The sequence below is a fragment of the Sphaeramia orbicularis genome, chromosome 17 (genome assembly GCF_902148855.1).
Source record: "Sphaeramia orbicularis chromosome 17, fSphaOr1.1, whole genome shotgun sequence".
Taxonomy (NCBI): domain Eukaryota; kingdom Metazoa; phylum Chordata; class Actinopteri; order Kurtiformes; family Apogonidae; genus Sphaeramia; species Sphaeramia orbicularis.
Genome location: NC_043973.1, coordinates 31363440 through 31380939, shown reverse-complemented (window position 1 = coordinate 31380939; position 17500 = coordinate 31363440). Strand labels below are relative to the sequence as shown.

The window sequence follows — 17500 nt, the reverse complement described above, 5'->3', positions numbered from 1 at the left end:
TTATCTACAGACCAGTCTATAATGCGTGACACATATGAGGACAAACCTGAGGATAATGGAAACAGACATTATGTGAAGACTGACAATTATACACTGTAAAAAAAATCCTGTTGTTTTTACAGAAAAAAATTGGCAGCTGTGGTTTCCAGAACAATACTGTAAAAAACACATCCAACTGTAAACATATTTACGGAGTAACATGTAAAGTTAACATTTTAAAGATGTAGATTTAACATTGGATTTAAATGGTACATGGACTGCACTTATTTAGCACAGTTTATCCACCTTCATGGTGTCCAAAGTGCTTCCCAAAGCCACCAGGTTCTACTGGGAACAATTTAGGGTTCAGTGTCTTTAATGGACACTTAGACATATGGACAGTCGGAGCCAGGCTTCGAACCACCAACCCTTTGGTTATTGGACAAGCCACTCTACCAACTCTATCAACCCATTAGTTCAGTGTTTTTCAACCTTGGGGTCGGGACCCTGTGTGGGGTCACCTGAAATTTCTAGTAACTGACTAAAAAAAAAAGAAATTGCTTATAAAAATATATGGTGAGTTGACAGAGACAACTACAATACATAAAAGACAGGACAAACTGAAGCACTGTGGTACTGTTTATCTGTCAAATGTTCATTGTGGTCGGTTTCAGATGCTGCAGCTCTTTCATAATTCATAGTTTGAGTTCTTGTTTGTTCAGCATTAATTGTCAGCCTTGTAAATCCAAGATGGACTGACTGTACATATCCTGACCAAGGAAAATAAAATTCTCTTTGTGCAGTAATCTACATCTGGCTTTTCTGCCTCCGTCCATAATAATATACATTATATAGACTAAATGTCATCTAAAATTAATGTTTACTTGCAACTAGGGCTGCACGATTAATCGATTTTAAATCGAAATCGGATTTTTTAATTAGGACGATTTTTAAAAAAGGGAAATCGTAAAATCGATTTCATCTCTCTCGTGCCTGCGGGCCGTGCGCTTGCGGGCTCCCGTAGGCTCCTCCTCCTATCAGTGACAGCGGTCTGTCACAGAAGTCCGTGCAATGACCGGACTTTAAATGTGTTCATGAGCCCGCAGTACTTATAGCAATGTAAGCCGTGGCTTCACGCACGGATCCCGCAACTGAAATAGAACTGCATGCGGATCACTCATCTTACGTTGTCCCGGATCCGTACCGTACTGTCTTCTTCCGATCCGGGTCCGGGTCTCGGGGTCATCAGCCTCAGCAGAGGAGCCCAGACAGCCCTGTGCCCACACACATCCACCAGCTCCAGGGATAGAATCCCTCCAGCGTGTCCTGGGTCAGTCTATTCCACGCACGGATCCCTCAGTTTAAATAGAACCGCATGTGGATCACTCAAATTAACCTGGTCCACGCACACACGCACGACTGATGCCTGTCACTGACTTACATTGGTATCACTTCTGTGGGCCCAGATACCCAGGAAAAAAAAATAAATAAATAAAATTTAAAAAAAAACAAAACAACAACAACACACACACACACACACACACATATATATATATAAAAATTTTAAATAATTAATTTAGTCCTCTTACTTGCTAAATTTTTCATTCACAAATGTAAGTTCTGTAACACAAAACCAAATATTATTTATTTTTTGAAAGATGTTGAACTTTATTTAAAGCTGTTAGATAAATCTGGAAACAAAAAGGCTATAAAAAACATAAGTATTTGCTCTGATTTGGACATTGTATTATAGTGTATTCCCCCTGGCAAACTTATGTTATTTTCTTGTTGTATACATTGTTTGTATACTCTACTTCATTCAATAAAGATTTAATTAAGAAAAAATAAACTTCTGTGGGTTCATCACGTGATACCATCACAGATTTGAGGTCAGAGCAGTGCCTAGCATTGTGGGCTGCTCACGAAAACGACATGCTGACTTCTGTTGTCTTTTGTAGTTTTACCCAAAAATCAAAATCGAAAATCGAGTTTTTAGAGGAAAAAATCGGGATTTTTTTTTTTTTTTTTTTGCCAAAATCGTGCAGCCCTACTTGCAACATAGTATAACAAATTATTAAATGATCAAAAACAAATTAATTTTAACAAAATAATGTCTCTGTTTTGAATGTCCGGGGTCACCAGAAATTTGTGATATTAAAATGGGGTCACAAGCCAAAAAAGGTTGGGAACCACTGCATTAGTTTAAAAGTTTAAAATGTTAAATTGTAAATGTTTACTTTTTTATATAACTTTATTTAAGAAAAAAGAGAGAAAAAAAGCAAATAGGCCGTTATTTCAACATTATGGTCTTGCAGTTTAAACGGCACCGTATTGTTTTTCAATTTACAGTTTTATTTTCTAAAAACAATAGAAATACATCATTTCTACATACACATCTGGTTTTGTTCACATACTCTTCCTCTAAAAATTACATCTATATTTGATTTAATCATTGACACAAAAATCTTTTCAGATATACAACTTTGCATTTTATTGTCAGTTTTGTTTTGTTTTTTTATGTTGCAATTGTACAACTTTTTGGTGTTAATTCTACAGTCATTTTTTACTGTGTATGTTTGGATTCTGATCTATAGTTTTAATCTGTCAGCTCTTTCTGAACACCTGGACTGATGTTTTGTTGTTTTCTTCATGGTAAAATAATTGAATTTCTTGACAAACCCCCGTTCCTCCAGTTGCTTTATCTTAACTAACCGGCTATAATTGTGTGATAATAAATGAACTCAGGTCCTACCGAGTCTGTGTGGTCCTGTTCGGTTCGGTGTGGGACTCAGGTGGGTCTGAGGGCGGAGCAGGTACACAGGTCTGGTGCAGATATTGTAGTCCTCCTGGCTCCTGGTCTGGTTCACAGCTAAGCTAGTGAGTACAGCTGAACTACTGACTGGGTTAGCTCCTGTCCACCCGCTGTCTCCTGACAACAGGCACTTTGTGAGCAACACGAAGTTTAGAGAGGGAACAAAAAAAAGAACCTGTAGTTCCGATACTGTCCTTTTTCAGTCTGTCACTGCGCTGCTCTTACTGCTCAAACTGAAACAAAAAAACCGTTGCAAATCTCCCTCTCTCGTTTTGTTACGTCTTGTACGTCAGTACGTATAATCTATACGTCTGTCACGCGCGATGTGCACGCGGTGCACTGCATAGAGCCGCACAATGATTTTTTTTTTTTTTTTTTTTAATACTTACTCACGTAAACTACGATTTACTAATTAAATACAGTAAATCAGTATTTATATTTAGTCACTACCCACCTGTAATAAATAAAAGAACTGAATAAGTGCATCTTATTTCACAGGCATAAGTGCAGTCACCACCTTGTTTTAGCCTGAGTTTATCATGTGTCTGAATTAATGATCAACAAAGAAAAGGCAGAAAACTGATGAGATTTTTCTCTCCTTTTTAACAATATTTTTACATATTGTTGGATCTTCATCTTTATTCTCTTTAATTTGTTAATTTATTTATATTTTGTCTTTTTTGTTTCATTTATTTATTTATTTATTTATTGTTGTTTTCTCTCTGTCTTCTTATTAATAGTTTATGATTATTGTGACTTGGAATGTCTAATTTTCTGTATATTCTTGTTATATTCATATTTTTTGTATGTTCTATTGTTGAATAATAAATGCATTCTTTGATTTTTTTTAAAAAAAAGGCATAAAAATGTAGTGTTGAGAGGAGTTAGGAGTTAGCTGCACTAATTAAAGCAATAAACAATTTGGAATAGTTATCTCTATAATTGTAATAATTAAATTGTAATAAATAAGTTCAATTTAAAGTAATCTAAAATGCCAAGTTTTTCCTGGTTTTAGCTGCTGTTTTCCTTCCCTTGTCTTAGGAGATTCAAAACAATACAAGAGGAAAATAAGTTTTGGTTTTGACCCGTAGAATTTAAGGATCTCAAGAATTCACTTCATGCATAATAATTAGAAAAGGCTACTGAGTTTAGAAAGAAATTACTGTTTGATTTGTGATGTGACTACAGAAAAGATACACACAGTGTAATGTAAGGAAGTGACTGTCCTTCCAGGAACAGAGGGATTTATCTAATCATTTTTACCTTCTTTCCAACCAGTGATGCCAGAAAATCCAGGGGGAAAACCTGGTAAGTTACTCACTACTACTATTACTGTGTAATGTGTTAATGTAAAGTTTGAAGAGATAGTTCAATGAAATGAAAAACCTCCATTTGAGTTCCATATAGCTTTAGAACTGATCACCTTCAACCTGTTGAATGTTTCCAGAACCACAGGGACCTCAGGATCGTCAAAACCGTGCCCATGCCAGTTTGGTAGTTGTACTAGTCATCATGGTCATCTCCTGTTTGATAGTCGTTGCAATCTTCATCTACAAGAAGGCTCCACGTCCTTTACCCACCTTCGAAAATCCACTCTATGTTGAAAATGAGCGACCCCAGCCTGACGTGGTCGACACCAACAAACTGATAGAGAAAGCAGAGGAGGAAACCCCTGAGCCTATTATAACTCTGTGATGTATCAGAGCTGAATCTAGTGGGACATTACTGTGTCTCAGACTGATGTATTACACTCTTATGCTTCATTTAGTGGTTTTTACTGCAGTATACAGTATATTCAATTATTTAACAATGTATTATTACGCATGAGTTTCAATGGAGTTGGCAATGTCTGACCTCGTGGAACAGAGTAATTTAGGCTCTAGGATGTCTCAATGGAAAATGATTTATGGTTGATTTCTTTCTTTTTTTTTTTTTTTTCTTTTTTTTAATCAATGTATATAACTGGCTTATGCCCACTAGATGCTGTTTATTGCTTATTCTGAAATGTGTAATCTATATACCAGTCACTGTCAGCATTAAACTAATTAGTTTTTTAATAAATAAAATAACAAGAGATCAGTTCACTTATCATCCTTCTCCTTTTTTTTAATCTCAGTATAAACATGTTACTTTTACAGTACTGTATAATAGTCAGTATTTGTTATGACCACACATGCAGTTTTCACCATTTGTATTAAGATAGAACCAGGAAATATGTAGATCCTATTGTTTATATTTACTTTTTAATAGTGTACTTTTATTTTATGGACAGTTATGCAGTTACATTACTATCTGATTTTAATTATTTTCACGTGTTAATTGTAAGTCAGTAAAGGGGGTTTTACCCAAACCCTGTAGAAGACGATTGCATTTTCTTGTTCTATGTTTTAGTACTGACTTTTTGAAAACACCTTGAACATCACGTGTATCTTTAGCAGCAGAGGCATTGTGATGACATTAGCCACAGAAGGTGTTTGAGGCAGTTTTGAGCTTGGAAGGTACAAATAAAACTTGTTCACCTAAAGATAAATCTCAGTGTTCTTCTATGTCTCTGGCTGCGACAAGTACGTGAGTAAAAACAAAACTTTCATGAAAAAAAAGCTTCTACAAACTAAAATGTCCAATATTTAGTTTGACTTACCTTTGCATCTAATGTCTTTTGTACAGACAATGACATTTATAGTACTTTTTTTTTCACCAGATTTCATTCACTTCATGTCACTACATTTGGATGAAATTTTCAGGAAATATTGATAATGGCACAAGGAACAAATGATTAAATTGTGGTGCTTTTCTAGTTTGTTTAATTTTTTTCGTGGTTTTACCATCTGAGAAAGACCTCCCCATAAATTAATATCCTTTTTAGTGTGCGCTGTATGTATATTATAAAAGGTAAGTGGCCTCTGTATGTGTGTATACTTTACTGGACTGATCCAGCCTTTGCCTATTTGAATACTTACGTATTTTGGGTCAAGATCAGACTGGTGAAAACAGCTTATTGATATGACCAATACATTTTGAGTTATTAGTTGTTATTAAAATTACAATGGACTTACAGGCAACCCACGGAGGAGTCCATTCACAGCCGCAAACTACACACCTAAGGATCTTTAGTCTGAATATTTACAACATTTTTTTTTTGTTATTAAACCTTTTATTAGAAGAAAAGTGGGTTATAAAGGTTGCTCTTCAGTACGTGTCAGTAAGTCGTAACAAAGTAGATAACAAAAGGAAAGTAGAAAAATAGTTAAAATACACAAATTAATTAAAAAAAGGTACATATACAACAGTAAATAAAAATAGACAGTAACAGCTGTAAAATTAGTACGTTTGTCTGTCCCATATGCACCTTTTTTCCATTCATAACTTCTCCTGCAAACATTATTTTGGTGGGATAATATCTGCAATGGCAGGAATAATATCACAAATAATACTAACTGTAAATGAAATAAGGATAGTTTACTGCATACATGTATAACTGACTGAGAACAGTGTGATTGCTGAAACATAGAAAAAATTACAACATATTTAACATTAATTTGCACATCATGTATTTGCTCCATATTCTATCCCATGGTGTAAGAAGAGACAAAGTGAGTAAGAAATGAATTGCACCTGTTGATACCGCAAATGATACTAAATGGTTTATTAAATGACATTAGTTGGTCTGGAAAAGGTATGATTAGATATGAAATATGCCTATTATGCTGACACAAACAGAAGCACAAAGAGCCTCTGACAAATCATCTGTTTCTCATAGTAAGTCTGAACTTGGTTTCATGGAAAACCACTTCCAGTTTTATTCCAAAAATACATTATTCACTCACAGTTTATAAATACATTATTCACTCATCAGTGTCAAATGAGTGTCAACACCAATTCAGTGCTTTTACTCCCTTATCTGACTTTTTCTTCTCAATATCCACTATTTTAGATGACTCTAACTAAACTTTCTTTCTTACCGTTATTATGACACACTGCAGCGTTTTAACCGTTACTGGTCACAATCACAATCAGTTAAACAGCAGGAACACCTTTGACTCATCAAGATGAATCTGCATCCTAAGTCATAGTCAGGAAGGAAACTTGAACTCAGATTTAGGCCTTGAGAAATTTTGACTGTTGCTGAAACAAAGTCTCCTAACATATTTTTGAAATTCATATAACACCATAAAACACAGATGTTTGCAGCCCCGCCACCAGCAACTGAATATCACCTGAAGTCATTTGAATTCTTCATCATAACTTTATTTCTTCAGTAATAGCAAAACAACACATTACACAAACTACTGCAAGTTAAAGCAGAATGCCCAAACACTAAGTACTGTTATTGGAGTACATATAAACTACATATTGGTGGAGTAGAGAATTTTAGGAATCTGGGTGTTCTCATGGATTCAGACCTGAATTTTAAAAACCATATACAAACAATTACAAAGTCAGCTCACTATCACCTCAAGAACATTTCTAGGATTTAAGGACTGATGTCGAAGCAGGACATGGAAAAACTTGTCCATGCATTTATCTTTAGTGGAGTTGACTACTGTAACAGTATCTGCTCTGGTCTGCCTAAAAAGTCTGTCAGATGACTGCAGCTGATCCAGAACGCTGCTGCTCCAGTCCTCACTAAGACCAAGAGAGTGGACCACATCAGTCCAGTTCTGAGGTCTCTACACTGGCTCCCTGTCTCTCAGAGAATAGACTTTAAAATTCTCTTGCTAGCATAGAAAGCACTGAATGGTTTAGGCCCAAAATCCATCAGAGACCTTCTAGTCCAGTCTGAACCATCCAGACCACTCAGGTGGTCTGGTGCAGGTCTGCTCTGGGTTCCAAAAGTCAGAAGTAAACATGGAGAATTAGCGTTCAGTTTCTATGCTCCGTATATCTGGAACAAACTACTAGAAAATATCAGGTCTGCTGAGAGTCTGAGTTCTTTTAAGTCCAGGTTAAAGACTCACCTGTTCACTGCTGCCTTTGACCAAAAGGCTTTTGACTTTTTAAATTTTATATTCTCTTTCGAAACTCTGCACTGCAACTCTTACTATAATATGTCTGTGTTTTTATATTTTCGGATTTTATGTCTTGTTTTCTTACTTGCACCTTTTACATGTTTCTTTTATAATGTTTTAAATGTGTTTCTTTTTCCCTGTTGTTGTATTTCAATGTCCTGTGTTAAGCACCTTGAATTGCCTTGTTGCTGAAATGTGCTATACAAATAAACTTGCCTTGCCTTGCCTAGACAGCTGGTTTATTTAATTCACATAAGAACACAGCTGTGCTGTTAAGTTACACAATACATAGATGTGCCTTTTGGGGATGAGAAGATACACCCTCCCACCTGGATTTATCCACCCCATGCAACAGGCAGATAACTTTTATTTTGAATTTATTAGTTATTAACCCGCCCCCTGAAGGGGAGGCAAGGGGTATTGTTTTTGACTTGGTTTGTTTCTTTGTTTTTTCTTTGTTTCATTGTTAAAACTCTAGCAGCAAAACTATCGACTGACTTCATACCAAATTTGGTTTATAGATTGCCAGTGACCCAGAATAGTTCTAATTACATTCTGGGAAAAGTAGGTCAAAGTTAAACATTTTTAGGAATTTTTTAAATCTGTTTTTTTCCCCCATTTATTTATAATGGGCGAAATTTCAAATATCTGTAGCAGCAAAACTATTAGTTGAATTCATAGACTGTCAGTGACCCAGAGAAGACGTTGTTACATTTTGGGAAAAGTAGGTCAAAGTACAAATTTTTTGACGAATTTTTTAAATCGTTTTTTTCTCCCATGTACTTAGAATGGCCGAAATTTTACATGTCTATAAAAACATCAATTTTGTTTTAATTTACTTCAAACTTGGCACATATATAGAGACAATTGATATGCTGACATCAGCAAATGCATAGACATGATGACATCAACTGGATTGATGCCAAAACAAGCTACAATATGTGCGAGGGGAAGGGCTTGTTCTGCCCGGCACTACTTGTTTGAATTTATTATGTTGTATTTCCTGAAAATATTGGTACAGATGCAGGAGGTACCAGGTAGAGGTGAAACAGTTAATCAATTAATTGACTCTTATCAGTTGAAAAAATAATTTGATTACAATTTTCCGGAATCAGTGCTTTGTTTCCTTGATTTTGCTGCACCTAGACATTGGTTCCACTGTTGTTTTTCACTTGGACGTTAATTGTGACGCACATGACGTTAGGATGAACACCAACAACATGGAGTGTAGCTCAGAAAAGACAAGGACAAAACAGCAGAAAATGTCTATATGCTCAGCTTTCTTCATTGGAACCATCATTTACTCCTTTAAACTTTTAAGCTTTCACACAAAGATATTTGGCTTTATTTTTTGAAGTTGTATGTTAGTTCCATCTTAAGTTGTTAGTAAGTTAGTAAGTTGGATGCACATTTGTTGAAGACCGCAGTGCACATATTGTTAGTAGATGTCATTTGACTTGTTTGCTGTTACTTTAAGATTTTAGTTTGGCTGACGTAAAGGAGCCCTAGTTAGTGGCTTGTTCATGGTTTTATAACACAGTGTAACAGTGGCAGCTGCTCGTCTTTCAGACAGGGGAAGCTCATTGTCGGCTTACGTAAAAGAAAAAAAAGTCAAGTTATTTAAACATAAATTCGGCCCTCCGTTCCTTTTTAAGAAAATGGTCAGTGACCTTATCGTACCAACTAAACAAGAAAACATTGAAATTATGTTAAATTGAAACAAGGAAGTACAATGAGTGTGTTTTATTTACAGTGCAAGAAATGAACAAGTAATTTCGTAGTGGTTTCTCTCTCGATTTCACAGCAGAATGCGCAACGGTATTAAACTGAACTGTGTCAGTGAAGGAGGAGATCTGAAAACAGCTGTCAATCAAACAGGATTCAGCCTTTCAACTGATCCTCCAATCAGCTCGTAAAATCCTGGCATCCAGCCCAGCCGAGCTCCGCCCACAGCTCCATTCACCCCCAGAGACGCTGAGCGTCCAGGGTCGGGACAACATGGTGGCATTTATCCAATTACCGTCCAGTTTTGAGGCAATGAAAAAAACTGTTCCACTCAGTCCCATTGAAGTGCATGGAAGCTGAGCGTCTACGGACAAATGCACTGAGCAGAGATCGAATGAGAAAACAGAGACACGGGAATGGAGGAGAAGTGAACAACATTCAGTCTGATGATTTGGGATAAAGCTGATTCTGAATGAACTCGTCTGTGAGATGAACGTGTTCTAACACATTTGTAGTCAATGAAATGTCAATACAACCGTACATATTTAACCATTTAATTTTCGTAATTTTAGGGGAAGCCGAGCTTCCACTGCAGTCTATGAGAAATCGCCACTGCTAAATAAGAACAGATAGTGGAAATCAATCAAAACATAAACCAAGACATCCAGACAAAGCTGGCCTTGCTCATGCATTTCCTGACATCAGTCATCAGATTACTGGAATCCAATAGAAATCAGTTCGCTTAAGTTATTTTGCAATTTTACAGATAATTATGAGTTGGTTCACAAAAGTACATATGTGAGGCGTGAAGGGTTTTTTGTCCTTTTTTTAGCGTACCAAGGTAACGATCTACAAATTATTTTTGCTGACAGACAAAGGAAGACTGTTTCCTGTTTCACAATACTTCATCATCACTGTCAGGGAAGTAGGTGAGATGTGTGACCACAGTCTGACTTCTTCTTTGCCCTCTGTCTATGGTCACAAACACTACATTATTATTTGTTGGTGTGCTGTGATGTATTTAGGACAATACACTCTCTATCACTCTTCATTTTAGATCAGTATTAGTAGGACATCATATTGCTTTTTCTTAGATTGACTCTCATTCTCAGCAGTTCGATCCTTTCTGAGCCTTATGTTATGTAACATTACATGTCTGTTTGGCTATTCTCTAAAAATAAATCTCTTTTTATTCTTGTCTCTACTTGTTCAAACCAAGGTTATTATTGTTAACTAACAGACTGACAAAACTTGAATTGTAAAAACATTTTTGTTTGGTGAAATAAATACAAACTATAATTAACTCATAAAGACCCAAACATCCATCACCGTCCAAAAGCATCTACTGATCAAAACTGTTCCACTAATCCTATCAATCCATGTAAATAACTGGTTCCGTAGTGGCTCCGTAGTGAACATAAAAACACTGTCATCTTCTACAACATTGATTCACCAGTAAAACCCACGGAGTTGGATCAATGATAGTGGATGGAAATGCTTGATTTATGTTCAGTTAATGATAGATTTTACTGAAAAGGTCACTTTTTCTGCAGTTTTCTCTATTTTTGATATAATAATCGTCAATTTTAATCTGAGTTTTCATAAATGTTTTCATAGTCAGTAAATTAAATACAGGAAAATACCTGATTTATACTGATAAAATGCAACATACAGAGGATAATATTATAATAAATCAGTGTTTTTCAGCCTTGGGGTCGGGACCCCAAGTGGGATTGCCTGGAATTCAAATGGGATCGCCTGAAATTTCTAGTAATTGATAAAAATAAAAACTAAAACCTTACTAATAAAAATATATGCTGAGTTGAGAGAGACAATCCCAATACATAAAAGACATGACAAACTGTGAAGCTGAAACTGAAGCATTGTGGTACTGTTTATGTTTCAAATGTTCATTGTGGTCAGTTTCAGATGCTGCAGCTCTTTCATAATTCATAGTTTGAGTTCTTGTTTGTTCAGTATTAATTGTCAGCCCTGTAAATCCAAGATGGACTGACTGTACATATCCTGACCAAGGAAAATAAAATTCTCACTTTGTGCAGTAATCTCCACCTGGATTTTCTGCTTCCATCCATAATGATATACATTATATAGACTAAATGTCATCTAAAATTCATGTTTATTTGCAACATAGTATAGCAAACTATTACATGATCAAAAACAAATTAATTTTATCAAAAAAATGTCTCTGTTTTGAATGTCTGGGTTCGCCAGAAATTTGTGATGTTAAAATGGGGTCACAAGCCAAAAAAGGTTGGAAACCACTGTAATAAATGGTGATAAATCACTTAAGAAAGGTTAGATATAGAAAAAATGTTATTTGGGAACTGACACAAAAGTAGTACTGAGTCTTCATGGGTTAAAAGAAAAAACAAAAACTAACTGAAACTGTGTGCTTTCAAAACTAACAAACTTTATGGAAAAATAAAGTTAAAAAAATATGGAAAGCAAAAATTATGGATAAAATTCCCTTTGTTTTTCGTCTTTCACTCAAGCAGTTTTAGCTGGCAGCACCATACGGCACAGCACGGTCCGTTACTTCTCGTCACTTGTGGTTTAGAGTCATCTTGTCATCCCCACTCTACCTGGAAACATGGAGACTAAAGTTGGGAAAGAACAGAAGAGATTTCTTTGAATACGACAGTGAAGAAGATAAAAGATATGAAAAAACCAAAACTAAGCATTTAAAAAATAAGAAAAAAAAACTAATAAAAACTAGCACACCTGCTCTAAAAACAAATTAAAACTAACTGAATTAGAGAAAAAAAAAAGTCAAAACTAAATAAAACTAAACTATAATGAAAAATCCAATACTATTACAACCTTGAATCAAACACAAAAATATGAATTAATAAATATTGTTAGAGATTATTCATATATTGCAAACTATTTAATGGAGGAAAAATCATTTCAGGCTATAAAAACAATCCCAAACCTCTTTCCTCAGTGCCCTAATGTTTAGCACTGTATCAACTCATTTACTGGGCGGGGTAGGATATCTAGTAAGTGTATGTTGTAATGTGCATTTGAGATAAATCATTATGCTGGCTCTTCCTTTTCTGTTCATGTGAAACTGTTGACAAGGTAGTTTGAGAAATGACAGTTATTCCTTAGAAAAGCATGAAGTGACATGAATTAGCAGGATGTGCCCATGGCTTTAAGACTCCCTTCTTTCTCCAATCATCCACACAACTCCAAGAGTCTGGACAAACAACACGCTCTGAAAAACTTCTGCAGTAAGATATCAAACAATGAGAGTAACTTTGACGGTTTTTGTACTTCTCATCCAAACAATGCACTGTTTGGCCTCAGATGGTAAAGTATTGCACCTTTTATTACTATTTTTCATTTAAAATGCAAAATATAGATATGGGTCTGATCAAGTGAAAGTGAACATCAACATGAAAAAGTAAATTTGCACACATCATTTATCAAGTGGGCAAATTTTTTAGAGAAAGATCTCTATTTTATGGAACTTTTATCCTTTTTAAAATACCACTTATACAGTACAGAAAAACAGAGAACCTTCTGCTAGGCTGCATTAAGTTAACAAAAAGATATGCAAAAGACTGTCTATTGCTTTTTAGAAATTCAAATTCTGAACAATGAAGTTTGTGAATTCACACACTGGTCACATTTAAAAAGACTATCTGTGAACTGTTACTGAGAAATTACATAAATTAAATACATTAGTAGTAGTAGTAGTTTATTCGGTCGTTATGTACTTTAAACAAAAACCAAAAACAACATATCCATTTTTCCATATACAATGCGACTGAAAGGGTTTAGGCTGAAGTAAAGACTTATTTTGCCTAACCCTATTTACAATTAACACAATGTTTCCACAAGAAAACAAACAAACATAAAAAAATTTTAAAAAAATTCAATGTAATTATTGCTAAATAAACAAAAGAACAGAATACATTTAATTTTAATTCAGGTAAATCATGTCCTTATCTCAACTACCAATATTGATCCTAGTCTTTTAAACAAGTCATTTCTTTAGTCAATCCTGAGCTCTATATTTTTGAATAATAGTTCATTTGTACATGTTTTTAACTCTTTCCCCGCCAGAGCATTTTCCAGTGAGTTGGTAGCCAGCGCCAGCCGTTTTGGTCATTTTCACTAATCTTTGGAGGCTCACTGAAAATGTTGTGTTAGGAGTATGTGAACACTGAATACATCAAAAGAAAGAACAGAACTTCAACTTTTAAACACAAAAAACTATTTTATTCTATCTTTATTCGTTCGTGAGATATAAACATTTGAATATTGGTCATTTTCAGGAAAAAACTGAATTTTGAGCAAAAAGCTGAGAAAATTGCATTTTTTTCAAAGATATTGATTTTCAAGAGAAAACTGATTTCCTATTTACATTTTTGACTCTTTCTTATTCACCAACAGTAACACTATCTTCAAAATCACAAAATAAAATAATAATAACAGCAATAATAGTAACAAACAGCTCTAAGATATCCCATCATTCCACAAAATGTTAGGGGAATCCACACCAAACTTTAGACCGAACATCTTGTAAAGCACAAGGTTCCTTCTAAACTTTGCACATTTACATACATCAGTTATAAGTCTAACACATAGTAGTTTAGCTTTTGGATATAAACACCTCAATATTCCTCATTTTCAAGAAAAAAAGAAACAAATGCACTAAATACTGTAGATTTCTGGCCTTTGGCTGCACCAGGTCCTCCTGTTGGACCAGCTGCTGTGTTTGATCTGTAAATAATTCTATGGACATCTAGTTATTTATCTCTGTATGAATATATGTATTTATTTATTTCATACAAAAGCCAAATCCAAAAGTGTCTTCCATGTGTCCTGCTGACATTCTACAGCTGAATATGTTCTATGTTCTCAGTCTGAATCTGAACTCACTCTAACAGATGCAGACTAGCTTTCCTTTGTCTTGTCCCATGTCTGTATGTCTGTCTTCTCCTTGAATGTCCTCTACAAATGTCTCTTTTCTCTTCCTCCTGTCTGTCATTTTCTCCGTGTTGCTCTGTGCCCCCGCCCCCCCCCCACCCGCACCTCCGTGTCGGACCTGAGCCGCTCCTTGTTTCCCGTGTCCGTCTCCCTGACCTTCTATTTCTCCGTTCCTGTCTCTAAATGGTTCTTCTGTAGCTCCATCACATATTGAATTGTCAGACTCTGTCTCCATAATCATCTTTAAGGCTTTTGAAACTGCGCGCGGTTCCTGCAGTCTTCATTTCCTCATTCAGTGACTGCCGCTGGATGCGTTGCCATGGGATACGGAGACTCCAGTGCAAAAACGTTAAACCCGGCCCGTCATTTTTCCGAAAAAGCTGCTTAATTGTTTGTTTTTGGACTAAGGAAAGTAATTCACATGATCCACAACACCTCCAACTACAGTATAACAGTGAAAACACGGATTGACGGAAAATCTCGTCATTGGCGGGGAAGCGTTGGGAAGCAATTGACGGAATATCTCGTCAATGGCGGGGAAAGAGTTAAAAGTTTAATTGTTTTAGACTGTTTTAGTCGATCTTGCAGGTCATCCCAAAGATTAACCCATCTAACAGAAATACATCTACTTTTTTTATTTGTTCTTGCCATAGATTTTTTTTTTTTTTTTTTTGAAATGCCGGTTCCTCTGATGCTGTACTGACTTTTGTTACATTCAAACATCTCCTGGATGTAAGGAGGCAGAAGGTTATTGTGTGCCTTGTACATCATTAAAACTGTATTAAGGTCAACAAGATCATGTATTTTCAGTAAATTAATAGAGTTTATTAGTGCATAAAAATCTGCATTAGTAATAATTTTATTGCCTTTTTTATTAAATAAAACATTGTGATTATACGGAGCCCGGGAAGGGACATGAAGAAAAAAATGTATTGCGTTATAACGCAATAGTTCAAAAGAATTGCGTTATAATGCAATAGTTTTTGCGTTATAATGCAAAAGTATTGCGTTTAAACGCAAAAGTATTGCGTTATAACGCACTAGTTTTTGCATTGGGATCTGCATTCTGGATCGGACAGGTGGGTCAGGTCAGACACACCTGTACCTGCAGTCCTGTGCCCTATGCATGTGCAGTTCAGATGACCGTAACTCTTTCATTATTTGTCCGATCGGAAAAATTCCAACAGTTTCTGAAACCTGACACACTGTGCTTTATGGACATTCTCGGGTCAATGCGAAAATTCCACGGGCACCCGTCCTAGAAGCCGCAAAATGAGCCACTCTGACTGGGGACGCACACAGCAGAGCGGATTCACGGAGCGGAGAACCGGAGCGCATAACGGAGTGGAGAACGGATTAGATCTAGTGTTGGAAAATGTAGGCAAGACGGACATCCCAAGTTCCATGACCCCCCTGAAGGTTTATGGATGGATTTGTGACTGAAGGAGCGACTGATGGAGCAACATGTGAAGAAGAAAGGTAAAGTTCACCCAGTTCCATTTAGTGGACTGTCTACATGACTGAAGCACTGTCTGCTTTTTCTATGGAGTTTTTACACGTTTCACTTTAGTATATGTGTAAATTGACGCTTATACTGCATGGTGGTTTTATAGAATAAAGTACAAACCATGTAGAATATGTGTTAGTTTGTTGGACTTTCTGTGCGTAAAAGTGCGCATGACGCTCTCCAAAATAAGAGCGCATACGCTGATGTTCGGTGACTTTTTTTCTTCAATAGTGCAATTTGACCTGGTTTTGTTTGTCTAGTACATTGTTCTATGTGTGTTATTTTTCCATGTGTCCACCAGAAGTCACATTCAAGGACCGAGGTGAAGTTAGCAGCGGGTTGGATATTCGACGGACATTCGAATATCCAACCCGCTGCTTACTTCACCTCGGTCATTCAAGGATGAAGAGGGAGACGCCACGGTGATGCGCAAAGGCTGTGGAGATGAGAGCAGAGACTGAGGACAGTCCACACACAGATGAAGGACGGAGGAAGAGCCTGATGATGATCAGTCCAAATCCCACAGACATTCAACACATCCACAGGAGGACGGACTTTTGGTTTCAACAGACTATTTTCCATGTGCAGACTGTGCCATAGGAGCACTGCCTGGATCAGAGCTGTGAACTGACACAACTGTTTCTGCAGAACCACGAACATGAAGGCACTCTGCAGACACAGAACGGACAAATGCCCTGTGTGTGTGTGTGGGGGGGGGGGGGGGGGGAGACACCTGTAGAGCTTGGATTTTTACCCTGTTTTTGCACAATAAAAGGAAAATACTCACACGGTTTGTTGTAAATACTTTCTATACTTTCAAAGTTCATATTTAACTTTCAAATCTTGTATCCATGTGTAATTTCAGTGTTTTTCTGCTAAAACTAAAAAAAAAATTAAAAAAAAAAAAAAAATCCGTTTTTGTGTTTTTCGTCATTTTAAACTGTTATTACAGTATTAAAACAAACAGTGACTGCTATATTGAACGTTCGAAGTGTTTTGCAAAAACTGACAAAAGGACTCAAAGCATATTGTCTGACCTTGTTATGGTCAAAATAAGAAAACCAGTCCAGGTGGACCATCTTAGCCTCAGGAGTATTAAGGATTTGAATCCAATGCACACATCCTCCTGTCTCATAGACCATTCACACTCTGCACACATCCATCTGTATCCATGAAGCTGCACACAGACGTGAAGCTGGGTGAATACGAATTTAATTCAGAAACCGTTGGAATTTTTCCGATTGGACAAATAATGAAAGAGTTACGGTCATACTACACAGGACAGGGGGGCGTGTCAGACCTGGCACCGTCAGACCTGAACTGGACTACAATGTATTATGTACGGACCTCAAGCAAGAGAGAGCAGATTGCGCAATAGTTTTTGCGTTATAACGCAATATTTTTTTTTAGTTTTTGCATGTCCCTTTCCGGGCTCCGTATGATTATATCTGGCTTGTTTTAAAAAATAAGTCCACATTTTGGGTGATGCATATAATGGTAAAGAGTCGT

At 36.2% G+C, this 17500-nt stretch overlaps 2 protein-coding genes across 2 annotated transcripts in view; both read left to right on the top strand.

Moving 5' to 3' along the window:
- mrc1b (mannose receptor, C type 1b) overlaps positions 1–4880 on the top strand; it is a 25205-nt gene extending 20325 nt beyond the window's left edge. The window contains exons 30-31 of the mRNA XM_030160092.1: positions 4070–4099; positions 4239–4880. Of these exons, the coding sequence (XP_030015952.1) occupies positions 4070–4099; positions 4239–4486 (278 nt within the window). The 3' untranslated portion in view covers positions 4487–4880. The remainder of the gene's footprint in view (positions 1–4069; positions 4100–4238) is intronic.
- A 7865-nt stretch (positions 4881–12745) lies between these two features.
- The window catches only part of LOC115437024 (macrophage mannose receptor 1-like), a 36646-nt gene continuing 31891 nt past the window's right edge, over positions 12746–17500 (top strand). Inside the window, exon 1 of the mRNA XM_030160091.1 lies at positions 12746–12858. Within this exon, the coding sequence (XP_030015951.1) occupies positions 12795–12858 (64 nt within the window). The 5' untranslated portion in view covers positions 12746–12794. The remainder of the gene's footprint in view (positions 12859–17500) is intronic.